General features: G+C 38.3%; 1 protein-coding gene across 1 annotated transcript in view; it reads right to left on the reverse strand.

The window, feature by feature from the left end:
• Nucleotides 1-23881, reverse strand: part of CFAP47 (cilia and flagella associated protein 47) — a 514691-nt gene that overhangs the window by 460958 nt on the left and 29852 nt on the right. Inside the window, exons 7-10 of the mRNA XM_073901936.1 lie at nt 23198-23325; nt 19282-19517; nt 6383-6569; nt 5439-5652 (exon numbers count right to left, since the gene is read on the reverse strand). Coding sequence (XP_073758037.1) covers nt 5439-5652; nt 6383-6569; nt 19282-19517; nt 23198-23325 — 765 coding nt within the window. The remainder of the gene's footprint in view (nt 1-5438; nt 5653-6382; nt 6570-19281; nt 19518-23197; nt 23326-23881) is intronic.

The following is a 23881-nucleotide window of genomic DNA, read 5'->3' on the forward strand; positions in this document are numbered from 1 at the left end:
AACTACTGGGACTTCATCAAGATAAACAGCTTTTGCACAGCAAAAGAAACAGTCCACAAAACAAAAGACAATCGACAGAATGGGAGAAGATATTTGCAAACGACATATCAGATAAAGGGCTAGTATCCAAAATCTATAAAGAACTTATCAAACTCAACACCCAAAGAACAAATGACCCAATCAAGAAATAGCAGAAGACATGAACAGACATTTTTCCAAAGACATCCATAGGGCCAAGAGACACATGAAAGAGTGCTCAACATCACATCAGGGAAATCCAAATCAAAACCTCAATGAGATACCACCTCACACAAGTCAGAATAGCTAAAGGAAACGACAGATGTTGGCGAGGATGCAGAGAAAGGGGAACCCTCCTACACTGTTGGTGGGAATGCAAGCTGGTGTAGCCACTCTGGAAAACAGTATGGAGGTTCCTCAAAAAGTTGAAAATAGAGCTACCCTATGACCCAGCAATTGCACTACTGGGTATTTACCCCAAAGATACAAATGTACTGATCCGAAGAGGTACATGCACCCCAAGGTTTATAGCAGCAATGTCCACAATAGCCAAACTATGGAAAGAGCCAAGATGTCCATCAACAGATGGATGGATTAAAGAAGATGTGGTGTGTACACACACACACACACACACACACACACACACACACACACACACACAGTGGAATATTATGCAGCCATCAAAATATTGAAATCTTGCCATTTGCAACGATGTGGATGGAACTGGAGGGTATTATGCTGAGTGAAATAAGTCAATCAGAGAAAGACATATATCATATGGTCTCACTGATATGAGGAATTCTTAAGCTCAGGACACAAACTGAGGGTTGCTGGAGTGGTGGGGTGTGGGAGGGATGGGGTGGCTGGATGATAGACATTGGGGAGGGTATGTGCTATGGTGAGCGCTGTGAATTGTGCAAGACTGTTGAATCACAGACCTGTACCTCTGAAACAAATAATACATTATATGTTAAAAAAAAAAAAAGGAGAAGAAGAAGATAGTAGGAAGGGAAAAATGAAGGGGGGGAATCGGAGGGGGAGTTGAACCATGAGACTATGGACTCTGAGAAACAAACTGTGGGTTCTAGAGGGGAGGTGCTTGGGGGATGGGTTAGCCTGGTGATGGGTATTAAGGAGGGCATGTATTGCATGGAGCACTGGGTGTTGTACGAAAACAATGAATCATGGAACACTACATCAAAAACTAATGATGTAATGTATGGTGACTAACATAACATAATGAAATAAAATTAAAAAAACTAATGATATCTGGTGATTAAAATAATAAAATTAAAGAAAAAAAGAAACATCATAGCAAAAAAAAAAAGGAAGAGGAGACTAAGAAATGGAACTACATTCCACGCTCATGGATTAGAGAACAAATATTGTTAAAATGTCTATACTAAGGGCTTCTGAGTGGCTCAGTAGGTTAAACGTCTGCCTTCGGCTCAGGTCATGATCCCAGGGTTCTGGGATCAAGTCTCACATGGGACTTCTTTTCAGCATGGTGCCTGCTTCTCCCTCTGCCTGCTGCTCCCCCTGCTTGTGCTCTCTCTCCGACCAATCAATCAATCAATCAATCTTAAAAAAAAATAAACTATATATGAGACCTGAAACCCGCATGAAAGTCCTAGAAGAGAATAGAGGCAGTAACTTTGTTGTCACTGGCCATAGCAACTTTTTTCTAGATATGTCTCCTGTCATAAGGGAAACAAAAGTAAAAATAAAATATTGGGACCACATCAAAATAAAAATCTGCACAGTGAAGGAAACAATCAACAAAACTAAAAGGCAAGCTACAGAATGGTAGAAGACATGGGTTACTATCCAAAATATATAAAGAACTTATACAACTCAACACCCAAAAAACAAATAATTCAATCATAAAATGGGCAGAAGACATGAACAGACATTACTCCAAAGAAGACATTCAGATGGCCAACAGACACACGAAAAGATGTTCATCATCACTTACCATCAGGGAAATGCAAATTAAAACTACAATGAGATATCACCTCATACCTGTCAGAATGGCCAAAATCAACAACACAAGAAAAACAGTGTTGGCGAGGATGTGGAGAAAGGGGAACCCTATTGCACTGTTAGTGGGAATGCAAACTGGTGCAGTCACTTGAAAATAGTATGGAGGTTCATTGAAAAATTAAAAATAGAACTACCCTAAGATCCAGCAATTGCACTACTGGGTATTTACCCAAAGAACACAAAAACACTAACTCAAAGGGATACATGCACCCCTGTGTTTACTGTAGCTTTATTTACAATAACCAAGATATGGAAGCAGCCCAAGAGTCCATCAACTAATGAATGGATAAAGAAGATGTGGTATACACACACACACACACACACACACACACACACACACACACACACGCACACACGCTATGGAATATTATTCAGTCGTTAAAAAAAGAATGAAATCCTGCCATTTGCAACAACCTGGATGGAGCTAGACAGTATAATACTATGGGAAGTAAGTCAGTCAAAGAAAGACAAATACCATATAATTCCACATATAATTCATATGTGGAACTTAAGAAACTTAAGAAAAAAAACAAATGAGCAAAGGGAAAAAAAAGAGAGAGAAATCAAGAAACAGACTCTTAATTATAGAGAACAAACTGATGTTACCAGAGGGGAGGTGGGTGAGGGGATGGGGTGAAATCGGTGATGGGGATTAAGGAGTGCACTTGGTGTGATGAGCACCAGGTGATGTATGGAAGTGTTGAATTGTACTCCTGAAACTAATATTACACTGTATGTTAAGTAACTGGAATTAAAATAAAAACTTTAAAAAAAAGAATAAACTTCATGACATACCTCTTCAGCTTTGAGTAGGTGATTTTTTTTAATGTGCAAAATACAGGGGACAAAATTTATTATGCAAATAAAACACTTTTCCTCATTTATTTATTTAAAAATATTTACCCAGTGCCTATTATATGCCTGACACTGTTCTAAACACAGGACATACTGTACTAAAAAAAGTTAGACAAAAATTCCCAACTTATTTTCTTTATTTTCTTGTCAAAATCATTAATAAAATGCATTAAGAAATAAAATAGTAATTATAGTTACCAACAATTTAATACATCATAAAATTTCATTACTTAAAGTTACTAATTGTTAACCAGAAAATAACTAAATTTTGTATCTCTATTAATATGGAAAAGAATAAATTGAGAAGAATACTTTTGGCCATGAGATAAATAGGAAATGTTTAGCTTTCTTTAAAAAAAATCTGGCGAGATTTATAAAGAGCTTATCAAACTCAACACCCAAAAAACAAATAATCCACTGAAGAAATGGGCAGAAGACATGAACAGACATTTCTGCAAAGACGACATACAAATGGCCAACAGACACATGAAAAAATGCTCCATATCACTTGCCATCAAGGAAATACATATCAAAACCACAATGAGATACCACCTCACATCAGTCAGAATGGCTAAAATTAAAAGTCAGGAAACAGCAAATGCTGGTGAGGTTGCAGGGAAAGGGGAACCCTCTTATACTCCTGGTGGAAATGCAAGCTGGTACAGGCACTCTGGAAAACAGTATGGAGGTTCCTCAAAAAGTTGAAAATAGAGCTACCCTACGATCCAGCAATTGCACTATTGGGTATTTACCCAAAGGATACAAACACAGAGATCCCAAGGGGCACCTGTACCCCAATGTTTACAGCAGCAACGTCCACAATAGCCAAACTATGGAAAGAGCTCAGATGTCCATCAACAGATAAATGGATAAAGAAGAGGTGGTATATATACACAATAGAATATTACTCAGCCATCAAAAAAATGAAATCTTACCATTTGCAATGACATGGATGGAACTAGAGGGTATTATGCTAAGGGAAATAAGTCAATCAGAGAAAGACAATTATCATATGATTTTACTAATATGTGGGATTTAAGAAACAAAACAGAGGACCTTAGGGGAAGAGAGGGAAAAATAAAATAAGATGAAATCAGAGAGGGAGACAAACCATAAGAGACTCTTAACTCTATAGTTAAACAATCTGAGGGTTGCTGGAGGCGAGGTGGGTGGGGATGATGGGCATTAAGGAGGGCATGTGATGTAATGAGCACTGCGTATTATATGCAAGTGATGAATCAATGAACTCTACCTCTGAAATTGATAATACACTATATGTTAATTAATAGAATTTAAATAATTTTTTTAAAAAATCTGGCAGAACTAACACTACATATGTTACCTAAATTGAATTTAAATAGAGTATTTTTAAAATCTGGCATTTTTTAGATCATATTAAGACTGATTTAGACAGAAAAAATATTAATATTTAATTAACATATATCTATACAAACATATTTGTATAAACATAGGAAAGAACTGAAAAGGATACATAAAAAATTGTTTCCAACAGATACTTCTGTATGGGAGGGAGTGCAATGAGTCAGAGGGAGAGATGAGTTTTCCTTTTTTATACTATATAATTATTCAAAATGGAGTCTGAGTGATTTTTGCACTCCTATGCTTCATGGTACGTATCAAACAAAAAAGAGAGAGAGAAAGGCTGGTACGAATAAAATTTGTAAAATAAAATAACAAGACTGACTATGCAAAGACCCAGAATTTTCCAATTGTGGATAATAAAACAATTATGGCCTAAAATCAAATGATATTGCAAGAAAATGACTGTAAAATTAAGTGAGCTCAATGACTCACCAAAGGTAAAGAGACAAGTAGAGAAAACCCAGGGACATTATCAAGTTTAGATAGTGTACTAGTAACACACAAGCAGGCAGAAAAATTCATTTCTGTCTGCAATGTGTAAAAACCAGGATGCCTGGGTTCCTCTCACTAAGCACTTGAAAGGTAGTAATTTCTTTGAGGTTTGGATTGATTTAAATTGAGGTTTGACATCACCTTTGATCCTAATTGGTGAAGTTTTAGTTCAATTTGGGAAAGGTTATGAGAAATGTGACTTTGAGGGGAACAAAGGTGATGATGATGATCAATAATGACGATGATGACTAGTTTCTCACAATTGTAAATGTTTATTTTTATTTTAGATAAATTCAAGCTGTCAGCCATACTTAATGAGTATGACTAGTCTGAGAACTTGATAGATTTCTAAAAGTGATTTTTTTCTATTATTCTATATTTTTCAACAGCATATTTTAATAATCATCTGGTAAACCATCCACTTCCTGTCAGGCACAGAGTAGAGGTGATGAGAGGTAGGACAAAGCAAATACAGTAGCATTCAATAACCATCACCTCCAATGTAAAACAAAACAAGAGAGATAAAATTTTATTACTATTATTATTATCGTCATCATTAGTTTGTTATAGCAGGATCTGCTAAGACCTGCATATCATGTTGGTCATTGTATCTTTCAAAATTTCTGGTTTTTAATATAACATGTTACCTGAAAACTTTATGCTGGTCTCCAGACCTGATACTTGCAGCTCGGTCATTGGGAAAGGCTATCAGTGCACCCTCCATTGACTCTTTACTTATGCGATGATTGTGAAGGCGTGTCATGGCTGATTGAAGCATTGTAACAGGTGCACGGTCCTTGTATTTTGGCAAGTCTCTAACCACAAACTGTCCCGTAGGATTACTGACCAAAGGGGATATACCTTTTATGGAATTGAATATTAAGTTAAATACAGTTTCTTGAATTTCAGCTTTCCAAATAATATCCATGCATTAATACACTACACTGTTGGTTCTAACTTAAAACTAAATCCCTAAAAAAACACATTCAGAAAATACAAATAATTCATCTAATAAATGGACCTACACAAGACAATTTAGAAAATATTGCATACATAAAAAAGAAAACATAGTAACTTGAAGGAATGGGTTAGCCTATGTGACATAAGCTTTTATAGATCAAAGAGAGCTGAATATCAGCAATTTCATACGGCTCAATGTATAAAAGATAATTGAGTATTACAGGAAATAGCAACAAGATAATCCATGGAATGGTCAAAACTAGTTTATATTAGAGACTCAAACCAAAATGTAGAATATAATATAAAAACCAATAAAATACTTAATAAATTTTATAGATCACTAAAGCAGTGCTATGCAAATTATAATCCTCAAAATGGCAGCATCAGCAACTGTCAGGGACATGTTAGAAATGCAAATCTTTGGGTTCTACCAAAGACCTATTTAACAATCAGTTCTGGGATACAGACCAGTGAGATCTATTTTAACCAGCCTTCTAAGTGATTTTGATGCATTCATAAGGTAAGTACCACAAGATCAGACCACATTTGATACACATAGCTAAGCAATCGGTGTGCTAAAATAATCCTATATAACCTTAATTTAAAAAAATATGTGTCCACATTAGCTTACCAGGATTAATTTTCATCACAACTTTCTTGGTGGAAGGTTTGCAGATGCTCTTGAAATCTAAATATATTTGATGAAAAGGCTTTAGTGATGACTGCAAATTTTCATCTGCCACTGAGCCAATAATCTCTATCAATTGCTTCACTTTAAAGACTCCTACTTGATGTGGAATGAATGAACATGTCACAGTCTAAAAAAAGAAAAAGTAACCAATTGCTATAGGCTGAATGTTTGTGAATCCCCAAAACTCACATGTTTAAACCTAATGCCCAATGTGATGGAATTAGGAGATAGGGCCTTTGGGAGGGCCCTCACCTGACCATGCTGGCACCTTGATCTAGGACTTCTAGCCTACAGTACTGTGAGAAATAAATTTCTGTTGCTTATAAACCATGCAATCTATGGTATTTTGTTTTAGCAGTCCAAATGGATTACAAAAATAATATTAAACTGTTGGAAAAAATAAAAAGCAAATAAAAAACTTTTTTTTTAATTTTTAAAGGAGAGCTAGCCACCGTAATATAAAAGTAGCTTAGAAATACCATATACAGCATTGACAAACCTTTAAGATATATATTACTGGAAAAGTATTTAAGAAAAAATTAAGAACAATGTTATTGAAGCACCTCCAGAATAGCAAATCAAGGATCTCCAAATATCTACTCCTCTACAAGGGAAAGAAACCACTGGAATAACTGTCAAAATCAACTTTACACATATTTTAAAATTACCCAAAAGCTTATAAAAATCCAAGGAGTATTTAAGAAAAACATAGCTGATCAACCATCAGAAAGGATGAATACCTACCATTTACACCAACATGGATGAAACTGGAGGGTATTCACGCTAAGTGAAATAACTCAGTCAGAGAAAGACAATTATCATATGGTTTCACTCATATGTGGAGTATCAGAAATAGCACAGAGGACCATAGGGGAAGGGAGGGAAAACCGAATGGGAAGAAATCAGAGAGGGAGACAAACCATGAGACTTGACTCTGGGAAACACACTGAGGGTTGCAGAAAGGGACGTGGGTGGGGGGATGGGGTAACTGGGTGATGGGCATTAAGGAGGGCATGTGATGTAATGAGCACTGGGTGTTATACGCAACTAATGAATCACTGAACACTACACCAAAAACTATTGATGTACTATATACTGGCTAATTGAATTTAAATAAAATTTTTAAAATAGCTGAATCTCTGAAAGAATAACAGGTTTCGTGTCATTTTTATACACCGTAATCCCATCCTCCTCTCCCCGGTTTTGAGCTCTCCTTGAAAAACAACAGCCTTGTAACTATGGCAGCTGTAAAAACTATTAGCCTAGCAACCAGGGAGGGAAAAGATTGCGTTTGGAGCTCTCCAAAAATCCTATCCCCAGAGAATTGTCCCTATTTGTCCTGTCTAGAAGCTAGCTAAAAAGCCTACTATAAGGGTATTTTTTTTTTTAAGATTTTATTTACTTGACAGAGAGAGAAGGAACACAAGCAGGGAGAGCAGCAGAGGGAGAGGGAGAAGCAGGCCCCCTGCAGAGCAGGGAGCCTAATGCGGGACTCGATCCCAGGACCCCGGGATCATGAGTTGAGCCGCTGAAGTCAGACGCCACCCAGGTGCCCCAGGGTATTATTTTTAATTGACCTGGTTCGGGGCTCATTCTTTGTGAACAACTCTCTCCCCCCAGTTTTGTACCCTCTTCCCCTCCCCCTCATCAAAAAATCAGCAGCAATTGCTAAACATCACAGCAACTTGAAGTAGCATTACCATTTAAGGCCAACAAGAGGCAAAACAAAAAAGAAAAAAGGAAAATAAAAACACAAAATATTCAGAGGATATTTGAAAAGCTCTGACATATTCCTGGGAATCTAGACCACCACACACATGTGTAGGACAGTGTACATGCCCAGGAAAGATTTGAGAAAGCTCTAATTTCTGACATCTGGCTGACTTTGAGACTCTGTACAAGGTGAAATTAAAGGCCAATAAAAGCTATAAAATACCTGACAGAACAATGAAGATATGCCTCACCCAATACATTTACACAAACGCTCTTGGCAAAGGCTGTGAGACTTATCGATTCAAGGAATTTAAGAGAAGCTCTGCCCAATCATTAGCTGACCCCTAAATTAACTGAGCAGATCCTTGATTGGCTGCACATAACAAAGAAAACAACATTTACAGACTCAGTCTACAAAGTTACTAAAGAAAAAGAACAAAAACAAAGAGCAATGAGAATAAATCTTGAGAGCTATCTGATTTGAGTTGCCAAATTATATCATTTAAAATGCCCAGTTTTCAAGAAAAAAAAATATGGGACACAAAAAGAAAGAGGAAAGTATGGCCAACACACAGAAAAAATGCAATAAATAGAAACTATGCCCGAAGAAACCCAAATGTTGAATTTATTAGACAAAGATGATAAGTTGACTATTATAAATATGCTCAAAGAACTAATGGAAAATATAACTAAAGAATTAAAGGAAGACACCAAAAGCAAAGGCAACAAAAGTAAAAATAAACAATAAATAAAGTGGGACTTCATCAAACTAAAAAGCTTCTGTAGAGCAAAGGAAACCATCAACAAAATGAAAAGGCAACCCATGGGATGGGAAAAAATATCACTCATTAATCATCATCACTCAACATTACTAATCATCAGGGAAATGCAAATCAAAACCACAATAAAGTATCATGGCACACCTGTCAAAATCACTATTATCAAAAAGACAAGAAAGATCAAGTGTTTAGGAATAAAATAGAAACAAAACCTTGACATTTTTGACAACACAGGTATACTTTGAGAGCATTATGCTAAGTGAAATAAGTCAGACACAGAAAGACAAATACTGTATGAACTCACTTATATGTGGGATCTAAAAACAAAAAACAAACAAACAAAAAAAACCAAGCTCATATATACACAGTATAGACTGGTGGTAGTCAAGACAAGGGGAGGCAGGTGGGTGAAATGGATGAAGGGGGTCAAAAGGTACAAATTTCCAGTTATAGAATAAGTAAGTCATGAGGATATAACGTACAGCATAGTGACTAGAGTTAATACTATATCACATATTTGAAAGTTGCTACAAGAGTAAATCTTAAGAGTTTTTATCACAAGAAAAAAATTTGTAACTATGTATAGTGATAGATATTAAATAGACTTATTATGATGATCATTTCCCAATATATATAAATTATCATTACATTGTACACTTGAAACCTAATGCTATGTCAATTATACCTCAATAAAAAAGGATTAGAAAAGGTATGAAAACATCTCAAAAAATAGAGACTATCAATACAGTATAGAAATTGTTAAAAAGAACAAATAAAGAGAAGGAAATATGGAAAACTCACAAATATGTAGAAGTTAAACAATACACTCCTAAGTACCAATGGGTCAAAGAAATCTCAGGGGAAATTAGAGAATACCTTGAGATGAAGGAAAACTATAACACAACATGTCAAAACTCATGGAATACAGCAAAAGCTGTAATTAGAAGTAAATTTAAGGGGCGCCTGGGTGGCTCAGTGGGTTAAGCGTCTGCCTTTGGCTCAGGTCATGACCCCAGGGTCCTGGGATCCCTGCTCAGCGGGGAGTCTGCTTCCCCCCTCTGCCCCTCCCCCCACGTGCACGCACACGCTCTCTCGCACGCTCTCTCACACACTCTCCTGTCAAAAATAAATAAATAAATAAATAACATTTTTTTTTAACAAGGTTTAAAAAGGGACACGTGGGGGGCACCTGGGTGGCTCAGTCATTAAGCGTCTGCCTTCAGCTCAGGTCATGATCCGAGTCCTGGGATCGAGCCCCACATTGGGCTCCCTGCTCAGCGGGAAGCCTGCTTCTCCCTCTCCCACTTGTGTTCCTGCTCTTACTATCTCTCTCTCTGTCAAATAAATAAATAAAATCTTTAAAAAAAAAAGGGGGGGATGCATGGGTGGCTCAGTCAGTTGAGCATCTACCCTCGGCTCAGGTCATGATCCTTGGGTCCTGGAATCCAGTCCCGCACCAGGCTCCCTGCTCAGCGGAAAGCCTGCTTCTCCCTCTCCCTCTGCTGCTCCCCCTGCATGTGTTCTCTCTCTCTCTCTCTCTCTCTGACAAATAAATAAAATCTTAAAAAAAAATTTTTAAGATAAAATAAGAAATAAAAGTTTTAAAAAAATGAAATAAATTTAAGAGGCCTTTAAGCAATAACCTAAACTTCCACCTTAGGAAATAGAAAAAAGAAGTAAGCCCAAAGTGAAGAGAAGAAAAGGAATAATAAAGACAAAAGCAGTAATCCATGAAATAGAGAGCTGAAAGCAATAGAGACGACCAACAAATCTGAAACTGTCTTTGAAATGATCATCAGTAATGGAAAATCATTAGCTAGACTCACCAAGCAAAAAACAAAAAAAGAGAGAGACTCAATTTGCTACAATTAAGAATGATAGAGAGAATATCACTGTCAACAATAAAAAGTGAGGGAACAGGGCGCCTTGGTGGCTCAGTCGTTAAGCATTGGCATTCGGCTCAGGTCATGATCCCAGGGTCCTGGGATCGAGCCCCTCATTGGGCTCCCTGCTCAGAGGGAAGCCTGCTTCTCTCTCTCCCTCTGTCTGCCACTCCCCCTGCTTGTGTGCTCTCTTTCTCTCAATCTTTCTGTCAAATAAATAAAAATAAAATCTTTTTTAAAAAAGATAAAAATAGAACTACCCAGAGATCCAGCAATTGCACTACTGGATATTTACCCAAAGAATACAAAAACACTAATTCAAAAGGATATATACATTTGTATGTTTATTGCAGCATTATTTATTATAGCCAAATCACGGAAGTAGCCTAAGTGCCCATCAATACATGAATGGACAAAGATGCCATATATATATGTATATATATATATACATATATATACACACACACACATACACACAATGGAATATTACTGAGACATTAAAAAGAATGAAATCTTACCATTTGCAACAACATGGATAGAGCTAGAGTATAATGCTCAGCAAAATAAGTCAGTCAGAGAAAGACAAATACCACATGATTTCACTCATATGTGGAATTTAAGAAACAAATTGAGCAAAGGAAAAAAAGAGAGAGAGAGACAAATGAAGAAACAGATCCTTAACTAAAGAGTACACACTGATGGTTACCAGAGGGGAGGTGGATGGGGGGTGGGTGAAACAGGTGATGGGGAGTAAGGAGGGCACTTACCATGATGAGCACTGAGTAATATACAGAAGTGTTGAATCACTATATTATACCCCTGAAACTAATAAAACACTGAATGTTAACTACACTGGAATTAAAATTCAAAACTTAATAAAGAAAAATACATTTAAATAAAATAAAATGCATGTGAACAAAGTAGTTGATTTCAGTAAATAGAAAACAAAAATTGACACACACACACACACAAAACAAAGTATGAGGTAATATGATGAACAAGTGTATGCCAACAAATTAGATAACCTAGATGATATGGACAAATTCTTAGTTGCAAACTTCTAAAATTGATTATAGAAGAAATAAAAAATCTGAATAGCCCTGGGATAACAAGAGATTGATTAGAAATCAAAAAAACTCCTGATAATGAAAAGCCCAGAACCAGATGGCTTTGATGGTGAATTTTACCATTTTTTTTAAATCAAACATTTAAAGAAGAATTAGCACCTGTCCTTCACAAACTATTCCAAAAATTGAAGAGAACACTTTCCAACTTTTTCTGTGACACCAGTTTTACTCCATTGTCAAAACCAAAGATATTTAAGAAAAGAAACCTATGGGCCAATGTCCCTAATGAATATATATGCAAAATTCCTCAACCAAATACTATCAAACTGAATCCAGCAATATGTACAAAGGATTTTCACTATGTACAACAGGGAATTATCCCAGGTTTAACATCAGAATATCAGTCAATGTAATATACCATCTCAATAAAGGGCAAAAAACACATTATTGCTGTAACAGACACAGAAAAAGTACTTGAGAAAATACAACACATTTTCACAGTAAAAACACCTAAAACACTTGGAGTAGAAAAAAACTTCCCCAAGTTTGTAAATGCAATCTATGAAACACCCACAACTAACATCATACTTAATGGTGAAAGACTAAATGCTTTCCCCTTAGATTAGGAAGAAGAAAAATATCCTCTCTTGTCACTTCTATTTAATACCATAGTAGAGGTTCTAGCCAAGGCAATGATGTAAGAAAAAAGAAATAAAATTCATCCAAATTGGAAAGAAAGGTATAAAACGGTCTCTATTCACAGATAACATTAATCTTATATCCCAAAGAACACAGTGAAAATGATCAGAAATAATAAATGATTTTAAGGTTACAGGATACAAGGTCAATATACAAAAATCAATTGCATTTCTATATACTAGCAGTAAATGATACAAAAATTAATTTAAGAATACAATTTCATCAAAAAGAACAGAATATTAGGAATACATTTTTAAAAGAATGGCAAGACCTGTGTACTGCAAACTACTAATCACCAATGAAAGGAATATAAAAGGACATAAATAAATGGAAATGAAAACTATCCAATTTTCATAAGTTGCAAGATTTAATATTGTTAAGATGGAAATACTCTCAAACAGATTTACAGATTCAATACAATTCCTATCAAAATCCCAGCTGCTGGGGTGTTTTGTTCTTTTTTTGTTTTGTTTTTATAGGAATTAGTAAACTAATTCTAAAATTCATATGAATTTTCAAGGGTCTCAAATGGGTCAAAAATTTCCTTAAAAAGATCAAATCTGAAGGACTCACATTTCCCAATTTCAAAAATTACTACAACGCTAATCAGTACACTGTGATATTGGCATAAGGATAAACATAAATAAAATAGAGTCCATAAACTCTAACATTTACAGTCAGGTGTTTTTTCAATAAGTATGCCAAGATTCCAAAATAACTGGACATCTATATGTAAAAGAATGAATCTGGACCTCTAAATAACACTCAAAATGGATAATATATTTTAAATGCATAAGCTAAATTTCTTAAAGGAAAATATAGGAACAAATCTTAATGACCTTGGATATTGTATAGCTACTAAGACAGGATATTAAAAGCACAAGTGACAAAAGGGGAAAAAGGATACACTGGACTTAATCAAACTTTAAAACTTTTGTACTTCAAAGGACAAAAAAGAAAATGTGAAAACAACCCACAGAAGAGAAAATATTTGTAATTCACATAGCTGATAAAGGACTTGTATCCAGAATACATAAAGAACTTTTGCAATTCAACGACAAAAAGACAAATACCCCAATTAAAAATGGGTAAAGAATTTTATATTAGTTTCCTATTGTTACAATAACAAATTACAAACAATTCTGTGGGCTACAACAGTTCAGTTTCTTATCTTCTACTTTTGTACGTCAAAAGTCCAACTCCAATCTCAATGGACCAAAACCAAGATTTCAGCAGGACAACGTTCATTTCTGGAGTTTAGTGGAGAATCTATTTCCTTATCTTTTCCTATCTTCTAGAGGTCAACGTGTTCCTTGGCTCATCACCCTCCCCTTCCGTTGTCAAAGCCAGTAATGGACATGCAAATATTTTTCACATCACATCACTCTGATACTCATACTTTTCTGCCTTCTATTTTCATGTTTAAGCACCCCTGTGATTATATTGGGCCTACACAGATAATCCAGATTAATCTCCCCATTTTAAAGTCAAATGATTATCAACATTACTTCCAATTAAAACCTAAATCCTCCATTGCCATGAAACATCACATATTCACAAATTCCGCAGATTAGGATAAGGACACTTTTAGGTGGTCATTATTCTGCCTATCATAGACATGAATAAACATTTCCCTAAAGAAGATATACCAGTGCACAATAAGCATATAAAAAGACATTCACCATCAATAGTCACTGGGGAAATGTAAATGAAAACTGCAGTGAGAAGCAACTTTGCACCCACAGGGACAGATATAATCAAAAAGAAGAACATTAACAAATATGGGCAAAGGTGTGGAGGTATTAGAACATTAAAACACATATTCATTGCTGGTAAGAGTTATGAAATGGTACAATTTCATTGGAAAACAGTATGATAGTTTCTCAAAAAGTTAAACAGAATTATCACATGATTCAACAATTCCACTCTTCAGTGTATGCTAAAGAGTACTGAAAACCTGTCCATATGAATTTCTAGATTTTTTTCTATTTCTGTAAAGAACACCATTGGGATTTTGATAAGGACTGTAAAAAACCTGTAGATCACTTTGGGTATTATAGACATTTAAAAAATATTAATTCTCCCTAACCATGAACACAGGATGGTTTTCTCTTTATCTATGGCTTCTTTAGTTCCCTTCGTTGATATTTCAGTGTATAAGTCTTTCACCTCTTTGGTTAAGTTTATTCCTAAGTATTTTATTCTTTTTGCTCCTAATGTAAACAAAAGATTCTGAATAGCCAATGCAATTTTGAGCAAAAAGAACAAAGCTGGAGGCATCACACTTCCCGATTTCAAACTATATTACAAAGCTACAGTTACCAAAACGGTATGGTATTGGCATAAAAAAGACATATGAACATATGACAGAATAGAGAGCCCACAAATAAATCTGTGCATTTATAATCAACTAGACTACAACAAGAATGCCAAGAACACACAGTAGAAAAAAGACAGTCTCTTTAATAAATGGTGCTGGAAAAACTGGATATCCACATGCATAAGAATAATGGAATTTTATTCAGCCTTAAGAAAGAAGGAAATCCTGACATCTGTGACAACATGGATGAACTTAGAGAACATTAGGTGAAATAAGCCAGACACAGAAAGACAAATATTGTATGATCTTACTTACATGTGGAATCTAAAATAGTTAAACAACGAGAAGGAGAGTAGAAGGTGGTTACCAGGGGTGGGAGGGAAGGGGAAATAGGAAGATGTTGGTCAAAGGGCACAAAGTTTCAGTTCTGCAAAATGAGTAAGTTCTGGAGCTGGTGACTATAGTTAACAAAACTATATCGTACACTTGAAATTTGCTAAGACGGTAGCTCTTAAGTGTCCTCACCATAAAAAGGACATCATAACAATGTTTTAACAATATAATTATGGCAGCATCATTCATAATAGCCAAAAGATGGAAACAACTCAAATGCCCATCAGCCGATGAATAGATAAACAAAAGGTAGGCTATCCATACAATGGAGTACAGTCTGGCCATAAAAAAGGAATGAGGTAGTGACACATACTTCAACACTCATGCAACTTGAAAATATAATGCTGTATCAAAGAAACCAAACACGAAGTCCTCACATTTTATGATTATATTTATATGCAATGTCAAGAACAAGGAAATTTATAGACATAAAAAACAGATTAGTGGCTGCCACGGGCTGAGGAATAAGAAGAGGGAGTGACTGCTAATGGACATGGAACTTTTTCCTGGGGTGATGAGAATGTTGTAGAATTAGTGCTAATGATTGCACAACTCTTTGACTATCCTAAATACCACTGAATTATACCCTTTAAATGTGTGAATTTTATCGTATGTGAATTCTAGTTCAATAAACTAGTATTAAAAAGAATAATCCTATTTCACTTCTAAATAATATCTCACTTCTAACAGACGATTTGACCAGCCTGTGCAAGCCACAGTTCTCCAGCACCCCCTACACTTCCCACATTCACTTTTTATTAATCTGAAAGTTATTAATGCTTGAGAAACCCAGAAACACAGAGGGTTAAAAATGAAATTTGGAACTTAGGTATCAAACACGTTTTGAAAGGGTGCATGTTGCTGGAGAAAATAAACTGAGCTGGTAGATTTAAGAGGATTGAACTAAAGAAAGTCTAGGAAGCGGTTAAAAGGCAAACGTTTTTGCATAATGTGGTTAACATCAGTTGTTATTCTATAAAGACTGATTAAATCTATCCAAATTTGAGGGGACGGAAGTGAGTCATTCTAATGAAGCAGGAAGAGTTATAAATATGAGCTGCATGCATTTAAACATGTGTACAATAGTTCCTGATTGCAACTGGGAGAAAGCTTCCATCAATAACTTTATGAGCCGTATCACAATACAGTGGAGAAAAGATGGTAACATAAGAACCTGAGGTGAAACTGAAAGCATTCATGCTTGCTACCGTTTAGAGCAAGTCTCCAAACTTTTTCTGTAAATAGCCAGACAGTAAATATTTTAGGCTTTATGGGCCATATAACTGTAAAAATTAATAAAGGGAAACATCACTAAAATGGAATCGGGAGGGCAGAAGGAGGAGCTCTCACGCCCTGCCACTAGACTTCAATTACAGGAAGAAACATGGATTGGAAAGAATCATCAGTTACAGGTCCCAACACGAAAATATGTTACCTTGCAACTCCTGTAAGGAATCAACTGCCCCAGCAACTCAGCCAACAACAAACCGTCATCATCCTGAACTCCCGCTTTTCTTCAATGGACTTTCCTTCAAAATAACCACTCCCAATTTCCTCCTCCTCCTCCATAAAATGAGGTTCCTCTCTTTGGTTGTTGGACTAGCCTATGGTTTCTGCCATAGCTTGTTTGTCCCGAATTACAGTTCTCTGCTATTGCCAAATAAACCCAGTTTGACTGGTAAAATAACTATCTTATTTTTTTTTAAGATTTTATTTACTTATTTGAGAGATAGAGAGCACGCACGAGAGGGGGGTAGGGCCAGGGGGAGAAGCTGAGCGTGGGGAGCCGGATGTGGGGCTTGATCCTGGGACTCTGGGATCATGACCTGAGCCCAAGGCAGACACTTAACCGACTGAGCCACCCAGGCGGCCCTTTAACTTATTTTTAAAGTTAACACAGCTCTCTCACACCCATTCAACTTTGCCTTTGTAGCATGAAAGCAGCCATAGACAACAGACAATAAAAGCAGCTATGTTCCAATGGTAGTTTACTTTAAAAAATAGGCAGCAGGCCAGATTTGGCCTGTGGAGGACAGTCAGCCAACCCCAGTTTAGGGGACAAGGACAAGAGTTATGTGAGTAGTGAGAAAGACAGAAACTGCCCCGGGACTCACAGGTACTCCTCAGACTTCAATTGTCTGCACCACACCAGCAGTTGGAGGCCTAGGCCAGTTAAGTATCATCAGTTTCAAATTTGAAAATTCTGCTCAACCTTCAAGTTCTGGCTGTTACTATCATAGGAAAAGACCTTGCTACCTGGCTGGAAGTAAAAACACTGTCCTCTGAGTTTCTGTATCACCTTCTTATAGATCTCTTTTTTTTTTTTTTTTTAAGATTTTTCATTTATTTGAGAGAGAGGACGAAAGCAGGGTGAGGAACAGAGGGAAAAGCAGGCTCCCCACTGAGCAGGGAGCCCGACGTGGGGCTCAATCCTAGGACTCCAAGATCATGACATGCATGAGCCGAAGGCAGCCACTCAACTCACTGAGCCACCCAGGCGCCCCGTTATAGATCTCTTTCAACACATTTTGCACTTTTCTTAAACCAGAACTGTTGGTATGTAGGTTTTACACTTCCTTAGTACATAAAAAAAATTCTTACTGGGCGGACCGTTGGAGGAAAGGCGGAGACATCGCTGTTTGCACCGTCGGACCAGGAACCGACCAGGAACCGACCAGGAACCGGTTGCCCTAAGCCAAGGCAGGGGGTGACGCGGGCTGTGTCCCAGCTGGGCTGCCACCACTACCGCGCGGCATGTGCGGTCCTCACGCTGTCAGCGGGGGCTCCACGAGCGAGCAGAAGCGAGCCTACAGCAGGAGCTGAGCGGCGCCACCTACGTCCCAGCCCCGCCCTGCTACACCTGCAGCACCGCCCACGTGGAACCCCCCCCCCCCGTGACTGCGCAAGGGCATAGTGGGGCTGCAGTGGCGGAATATGTCCCTACTGTGCCAGCTGTGGGCCTGTACGAGTCACTCCCGGACCACAAGCACCTGGGCCGAGACCCGAGCCTGTGCCAGGACCTGTTGTCCTCCCTACATTCAGACACCTACTAACGCTATCTGCTGGCCTATCTGATGACGACAAGCCTGATGCGAGCCTACCCCCACACCCACCACCCCTCACTGTGCCCGTGACACATGATGCCTGCGACCAGTGGATGCAGGATGCCCTTCACGTCAGCCGCTGATGAGTTGGGGGGCAAGGAGCATGTACTTGTGCAAAAGGCTGAGAAACTCACCCCTCAGCAAGTAAAGACTATAGTGGCTAGATTCCCCCATAGCACCTCACCTCACAGGGGGGCAAGGCTTCAGAGGCCAAACTGACAACCCCCTCCCTTCTGTCTTGGGTTAACTATGGCATGGGGTTACAGCCTCTGCCGGTGAGGCACTGGACTTCCATTCGTCCCACATGTGTGCATCCCAGCTTGGCCAACCTTCAGTCTAGGGGTGAGTCCCAAAGCATCTTGCACTCCTTTCAGCATCTCTGAGATTGGGACAAGTGCCTGATTCCTACCTCCTTTTCACTTATTGCTGCTATCGGCAGCTACTGGCTCAGGGGCATCCCCCCTCTGGTTGCTGGGTTCCACTGTCCTAGACAAAGGCTTCAGGACCTGTTCCTGCACCCACCCAAGGCAGGGAGGACTAAGGCTCCATGCTGGATATTTAAATTTAGGGGCCTGCCTCCTGGGGTGACGATAAATACTCTCTGAGCTTAAAAAAAAAAAATCCTTGGACGCAATAACTATGTTTTGTCCTTCTTTACATTCCCTACAGCGTCAAATGCTTTTCCTGGCACATGAAAGGCACTTAACAAATAATTATGGATACTGTATAAGTGCCAACACTAAAGTATTCACAACGAGGCCACAAAAGAAATACAATTTTTAATACTGGTGGAACAAAATGAAGTTTTCAATCCTCTGCATGTCATTTTAGCGAATCTTAAAATATTTGAAGCATGTGAAAGCATCGAATAATTATCTTACCTGGATACATCCTTCATCAATCTTGCCCCTTTCAGGATGAATTTTAAAATGTGCAGTTTTTTGAAAACGGTACATCACAGGAAGTGAGTTGGATCGATTTTGCATAATACACAGAAGCTCTGAATGTTCACCCATGAAACAAGGTGCAAAATTAAGGACCTTTCCTGGATCAAACTGTAGTAAGACAGGAAGTCCTGTGCCTGTCAGTGCTAATTCCACTTTCTGAAAACGATCACCTGTAGAAGCAATAATAGCTTTTTAACATAAAAAGTGTTGGGAATCCAGAATATATTTGCTCGGTCCAAATAGCATCATCTGAAAGACCTGATGATACATGGGTAGCCCATTCAATCTTTCATTCAACAAAATTATTAAGTGCCTTCTCTATGCCAAGTACTCATCTAGGCTGTGGGGATACAGCAGTGAATAAAATAGACACAGTTCCTGCTCTCATGGTCTTCATATTCTAGGGAGGTGGCATTGACAATAAAATAAGGAAATATATAGCATTTCAGACAGGATAAGTGCTATGGGGAAAAGTAATGTAGGGTGAAGGGGAGCACAATTTGTCACCCGAAAACATGCCTCTTTGGCATAAGGATTAGGGTTTTTTTAAAGATTTTATTTATTTATTTGTCAGAGAGAGAGAGAGAGAGAGCACACACAAGCAGGGGGAGTGGCAGGCAGAGGGAGAAGCAGGCTCCCTGCTGAGCAAGGAGCCCAATGCGGGAACTCAATCCCAAGACCCTGGGATCATGACCTGAGCCAAAGGCAGATGCTTAGCTAACTGAGCCACCGAGGTATCCCTGGCATAAAGATTATTTTAAGCTGACTATTGTTATGTAACAGCAGATACAGGAAAAACTCTGAAAACTACTGGGAAGAAACGCTCTCAAAGAAGGCAGATACTTAAGTCTGCATAACAACCATACCCTCCCTTACTGTGACTTGAAAACCTCCCATAACTGGCTGCCACACTTCAACATCTTTTGTCTTTAGCTGGAGATGGCATTTAAAGTGATGGCTCCGGCCATTTTGGGGAGTCACTCAGTTTTCCTGCGTCTCTCCCATGTATAGAGGAGGCATACATGTTATTAAACTTCTGTTTGCTTTTTTTCCCTCTTAAACTGTCTTTTTTTTTTTTTAAGATTTTATTCATTCATGAGAGAGAGAGTATGAGAACAAGAGGTGGGAGAGGAAGAAGCAGGCTCCCCACCAAGCAGGGAGCCCTACAATGGGCTCCATCGCAGGACCCCAGGATCATGATCTGAGCTGAAGGCAGACGCTTAACTGACTGAGCCACCCAGGTGCCCCCCTTCTTAATCTGTCTTTTATTAAGGGGGGTCTCAACCAGGATCCTAGAGAGGTAGAGGGGAAATTATTTTTCCTCTCCTACAAGGGTAAGACAGAGCACAGTGTCTTGGGGCTGCTCTTTTATATGGGAAAGTCCAAAAAGGCCTCTCTTGATGGGGAGACATTTGAGCAAAAATATAAAGGAACTCAGGAAGAAAATCATGTGAAAATCCAGGAAAAGTGCATTCCAGACAGACAGAAGAACAAGTACAAAGACTCTAAGGTAGGAATTTCCTTGGCATGTTCCAAAAACCCTAAGGTACCGGGCGCCTGGGTGGCTCAGATGGTTAAGCGTCTGCCTTCGGCTCAGGTCATGATCCCGGGGTCCTGGGATCGAGTCCCGCATCGGGCTCCCTGCTCCTTGGGAGCCTGCTTCTCCCTCTGCCTCTCTCTCTCTCTTTCATAAATAAATAAATAAATAAATAACCCTAAGGTACCAAATATGGCTGGGTAAGAGTAGTAGAAGAAGGATGAGAAATGGTCAGATTTAGGGGCACCGGGGTGGCTCAGTTAAGTGTCTGCCGTCGGCTCAGGTCATGATCCCAGAGGGAAGCCTGCTTCTCCCTCTCCCACTCCTCCTGCTTGTGTTCCTGCTCTCACTATCTCTCTCTCTCTCAAATAAATAAATAAAATATAAAAAAAAAAGAAATGGTCAGATTTAACATATAGTTTTAACGGGAGACTTAACAAAATTTGCTGATGGACTGCATATAAAATAGGAAATTGAACACATGATAAATGGTGATGGTAAGGTCTTGAGCTTGAGCAATGGAAGAGATAGAATTGCCATTTCTTGAGATAGGAAAGACTGTAGGAGGGACAGGTTATAGGGAAACCAGGAGGGTTTTTCTGGGCATGTTAATTTTGAGATGCCTAATAGATATCCAAGTGGAAACATCTGCTGGGTCACTTAATGTATTTACCAGTTTAGAGTAAAGACCAAGGAGGAAGTCTTGGAGGTTTGAGGTGAGAAGGGAAGGTGTGTGATACTGATCTCATATTGTGAGAAAGTGAAGGAAAGGAGGAATGCAGCAGGAATGTCAACCATCTTAAAGGACCCACTTGGGGTTAGTGATTGTAGAATAAAAAGTGAAACAGCACAGCATAGTTTTATGCTTTTCCCCAGCACAATTAGCTTCCCAGGTGCAGACCCAGGGTAGGCTAAGAGTTGAATTTAATCAGATTAGAGGTTTGCCACTCAGTCACTATGGGATACGGGTCAAGAAACTTAAGTGTACATGGAAAAAAAGGTGATTAAAATAATGGACAGGGGAATATAAGCTGGGCAATAACATAAACATGAAGTTTTGGAGACACCAGAGAGGAGGTAGGAACTATAAACTATAGGCTCTAATTGGGTGAATGAACAGTTTTACACGGAGAGCATTGTAGCTAGAATCCAAAAGAAGATTGTGTGTTTCTTCACTGAGGCTCTTACTAGCCAACCCTAGACTCTGAATTACCTTTAAGGCAAACCTACCATCTCCATCTCTGGCCATTCAAAACCAGATTAACTTGCAAGATTCAAACAAATCTCCTGTCTATGATAGGCAGGCAGAGCTCAAATCACAAACCATGACACAAATAATAGCAGGGCACTCAATTTCTGTCCTAGGAAAATGGTACAAGCCTGCTCAACAATATCACTCATCCTGACACACTAATCTTCTCGACTCTTGACTTGCCGCGGCTCATCTTTCTAGAACCAGTCCCTCACCTGTCTCTATCTTTATTTTCTCTTTGATCTGTCTGGCTAAGCTGAACTCCAAGTCTTGCCAATTTCCTCACTACAGCCCATCTAATACTACCTGAGAATACTAAAAAGTACAATGCACCTTGACACATGGCCTGCAAGGCATATGCACTTACCAGTACCCCATAACAGGATACTGTACCCTATTTACTAGAGCTCCAGTTCTAGGTCTTGTACTTTGACTGTTACTGAATGCCGACTCTAAGAGCTAAAAGCCTGGTAGAGATGGAATGGGTCGTTTGTTCCCATATTAATCTCTAAGAGATGGGGCGCCTGGATGGCTCAGTCGTTAAGCGTCTGCCTTTGGCTCAGGTCATGATCCCAGGGTCCTGGGATTGAGCCCTGCATCGGGCTCCCCGCTCTGCGGGGGGCCTGCTTCTCCCTCTCCCACTCCCCCTGCTTGTGTTCCCTCTCTCGCTGTGTCTCTCTCTGTCAAATAAAAAACAAACAAAAACAAAAACAAAAACAAAAAAATCTCTAAGAGAAAACATAGACTTAAATGGGAAAAGAAGCCAGGTTGGTTTTTTTCTTTTTTCATTCCTTAACTCTAGATTATGTTTATCTAATGTCATTTAAAAATAATGAAGTCATCTAAATTTTAACTTGGAAAATTGTTATGTAAATGATTCTGAGGTTGACTTCTTTCTTAACATGCCACAAAAGACATTTTAAGGTTTCTTGAATGTTTGCATTTTTGTTCGATTCAATAATTATACACTCTTATTAAATTGCCTCTAGAAATATGATATCCAAACTTTTAAATAATTTAAACTGCTATACATTTGATGCTTATGTTCATTTCGCACTTACTTTTGATGGTTTTACTGTTATCATCCCTCAAAAATCCATCTTTACTTCCCACAGAGTCAAATCTCAAAAAGAGAGCATAGTCCTGCCTGTGTGAAGGATCATTATTCTTTTTACCATCAATCATTAGCCTGTAAAAAATTACAAATATTTTGAAGGCAAAGATGATGCACTCTATTAGCTCTCAACAGGAATCAACCCAATCCTTAAATCTATGCAAACAGATGAAAGTTCAGGAATAAAAATATAATTGTGATCTATTTTCCAAAATTACTGCCCAGATACAGAGACTTGCCAAAAGAAGGCCACAAAGTGTAAAGATTCAGAAAATGGGTTCATGACAACATCTGCAAGACAAAAGTAATTTAAATATACTAAACTGTAAAGGTCCAGCTCCAGTGTCACTTTCTATGTAAAGGATTCTCTTTCCAAGCCGAGTTCATTGCTAGCTAAGGGTTCTGTTCAATTCTCTAGTTCAATAGTCCTTCATAACTCTGGGTGTAACTGCAAATCTCTGTTCCATATCGGTCTCCTCCTGTGGACTAAGCACATGTTGCTAGCCACATTCTCCATATTCTTAGAGGAGAACAAGTGATTTGGAGAACAAGATTTGATAACAGCCAAATCTTGTCAAAGGAGAAAAGGAAAGGAAAGACGGGAAGAGGGAAGAAGGACCAAAGTCAGAGA

Source organism: Callorhinus ursinus, unplaced genomic scaffold, assembly GCF_003265705.2.
Source record: "Callorhinus ursinus isolate GAN/ISIS: 27379988/994484 unplaced genomic scaffold, GSC_fseal_2.0 scaffold16, whole genome shotgun sequence".
NCBI lineage: Eukaryota > Metazoa > Chordata > Mammalia > Carnivora > Otariidae > Callorhinus > Callorhinus ursinus.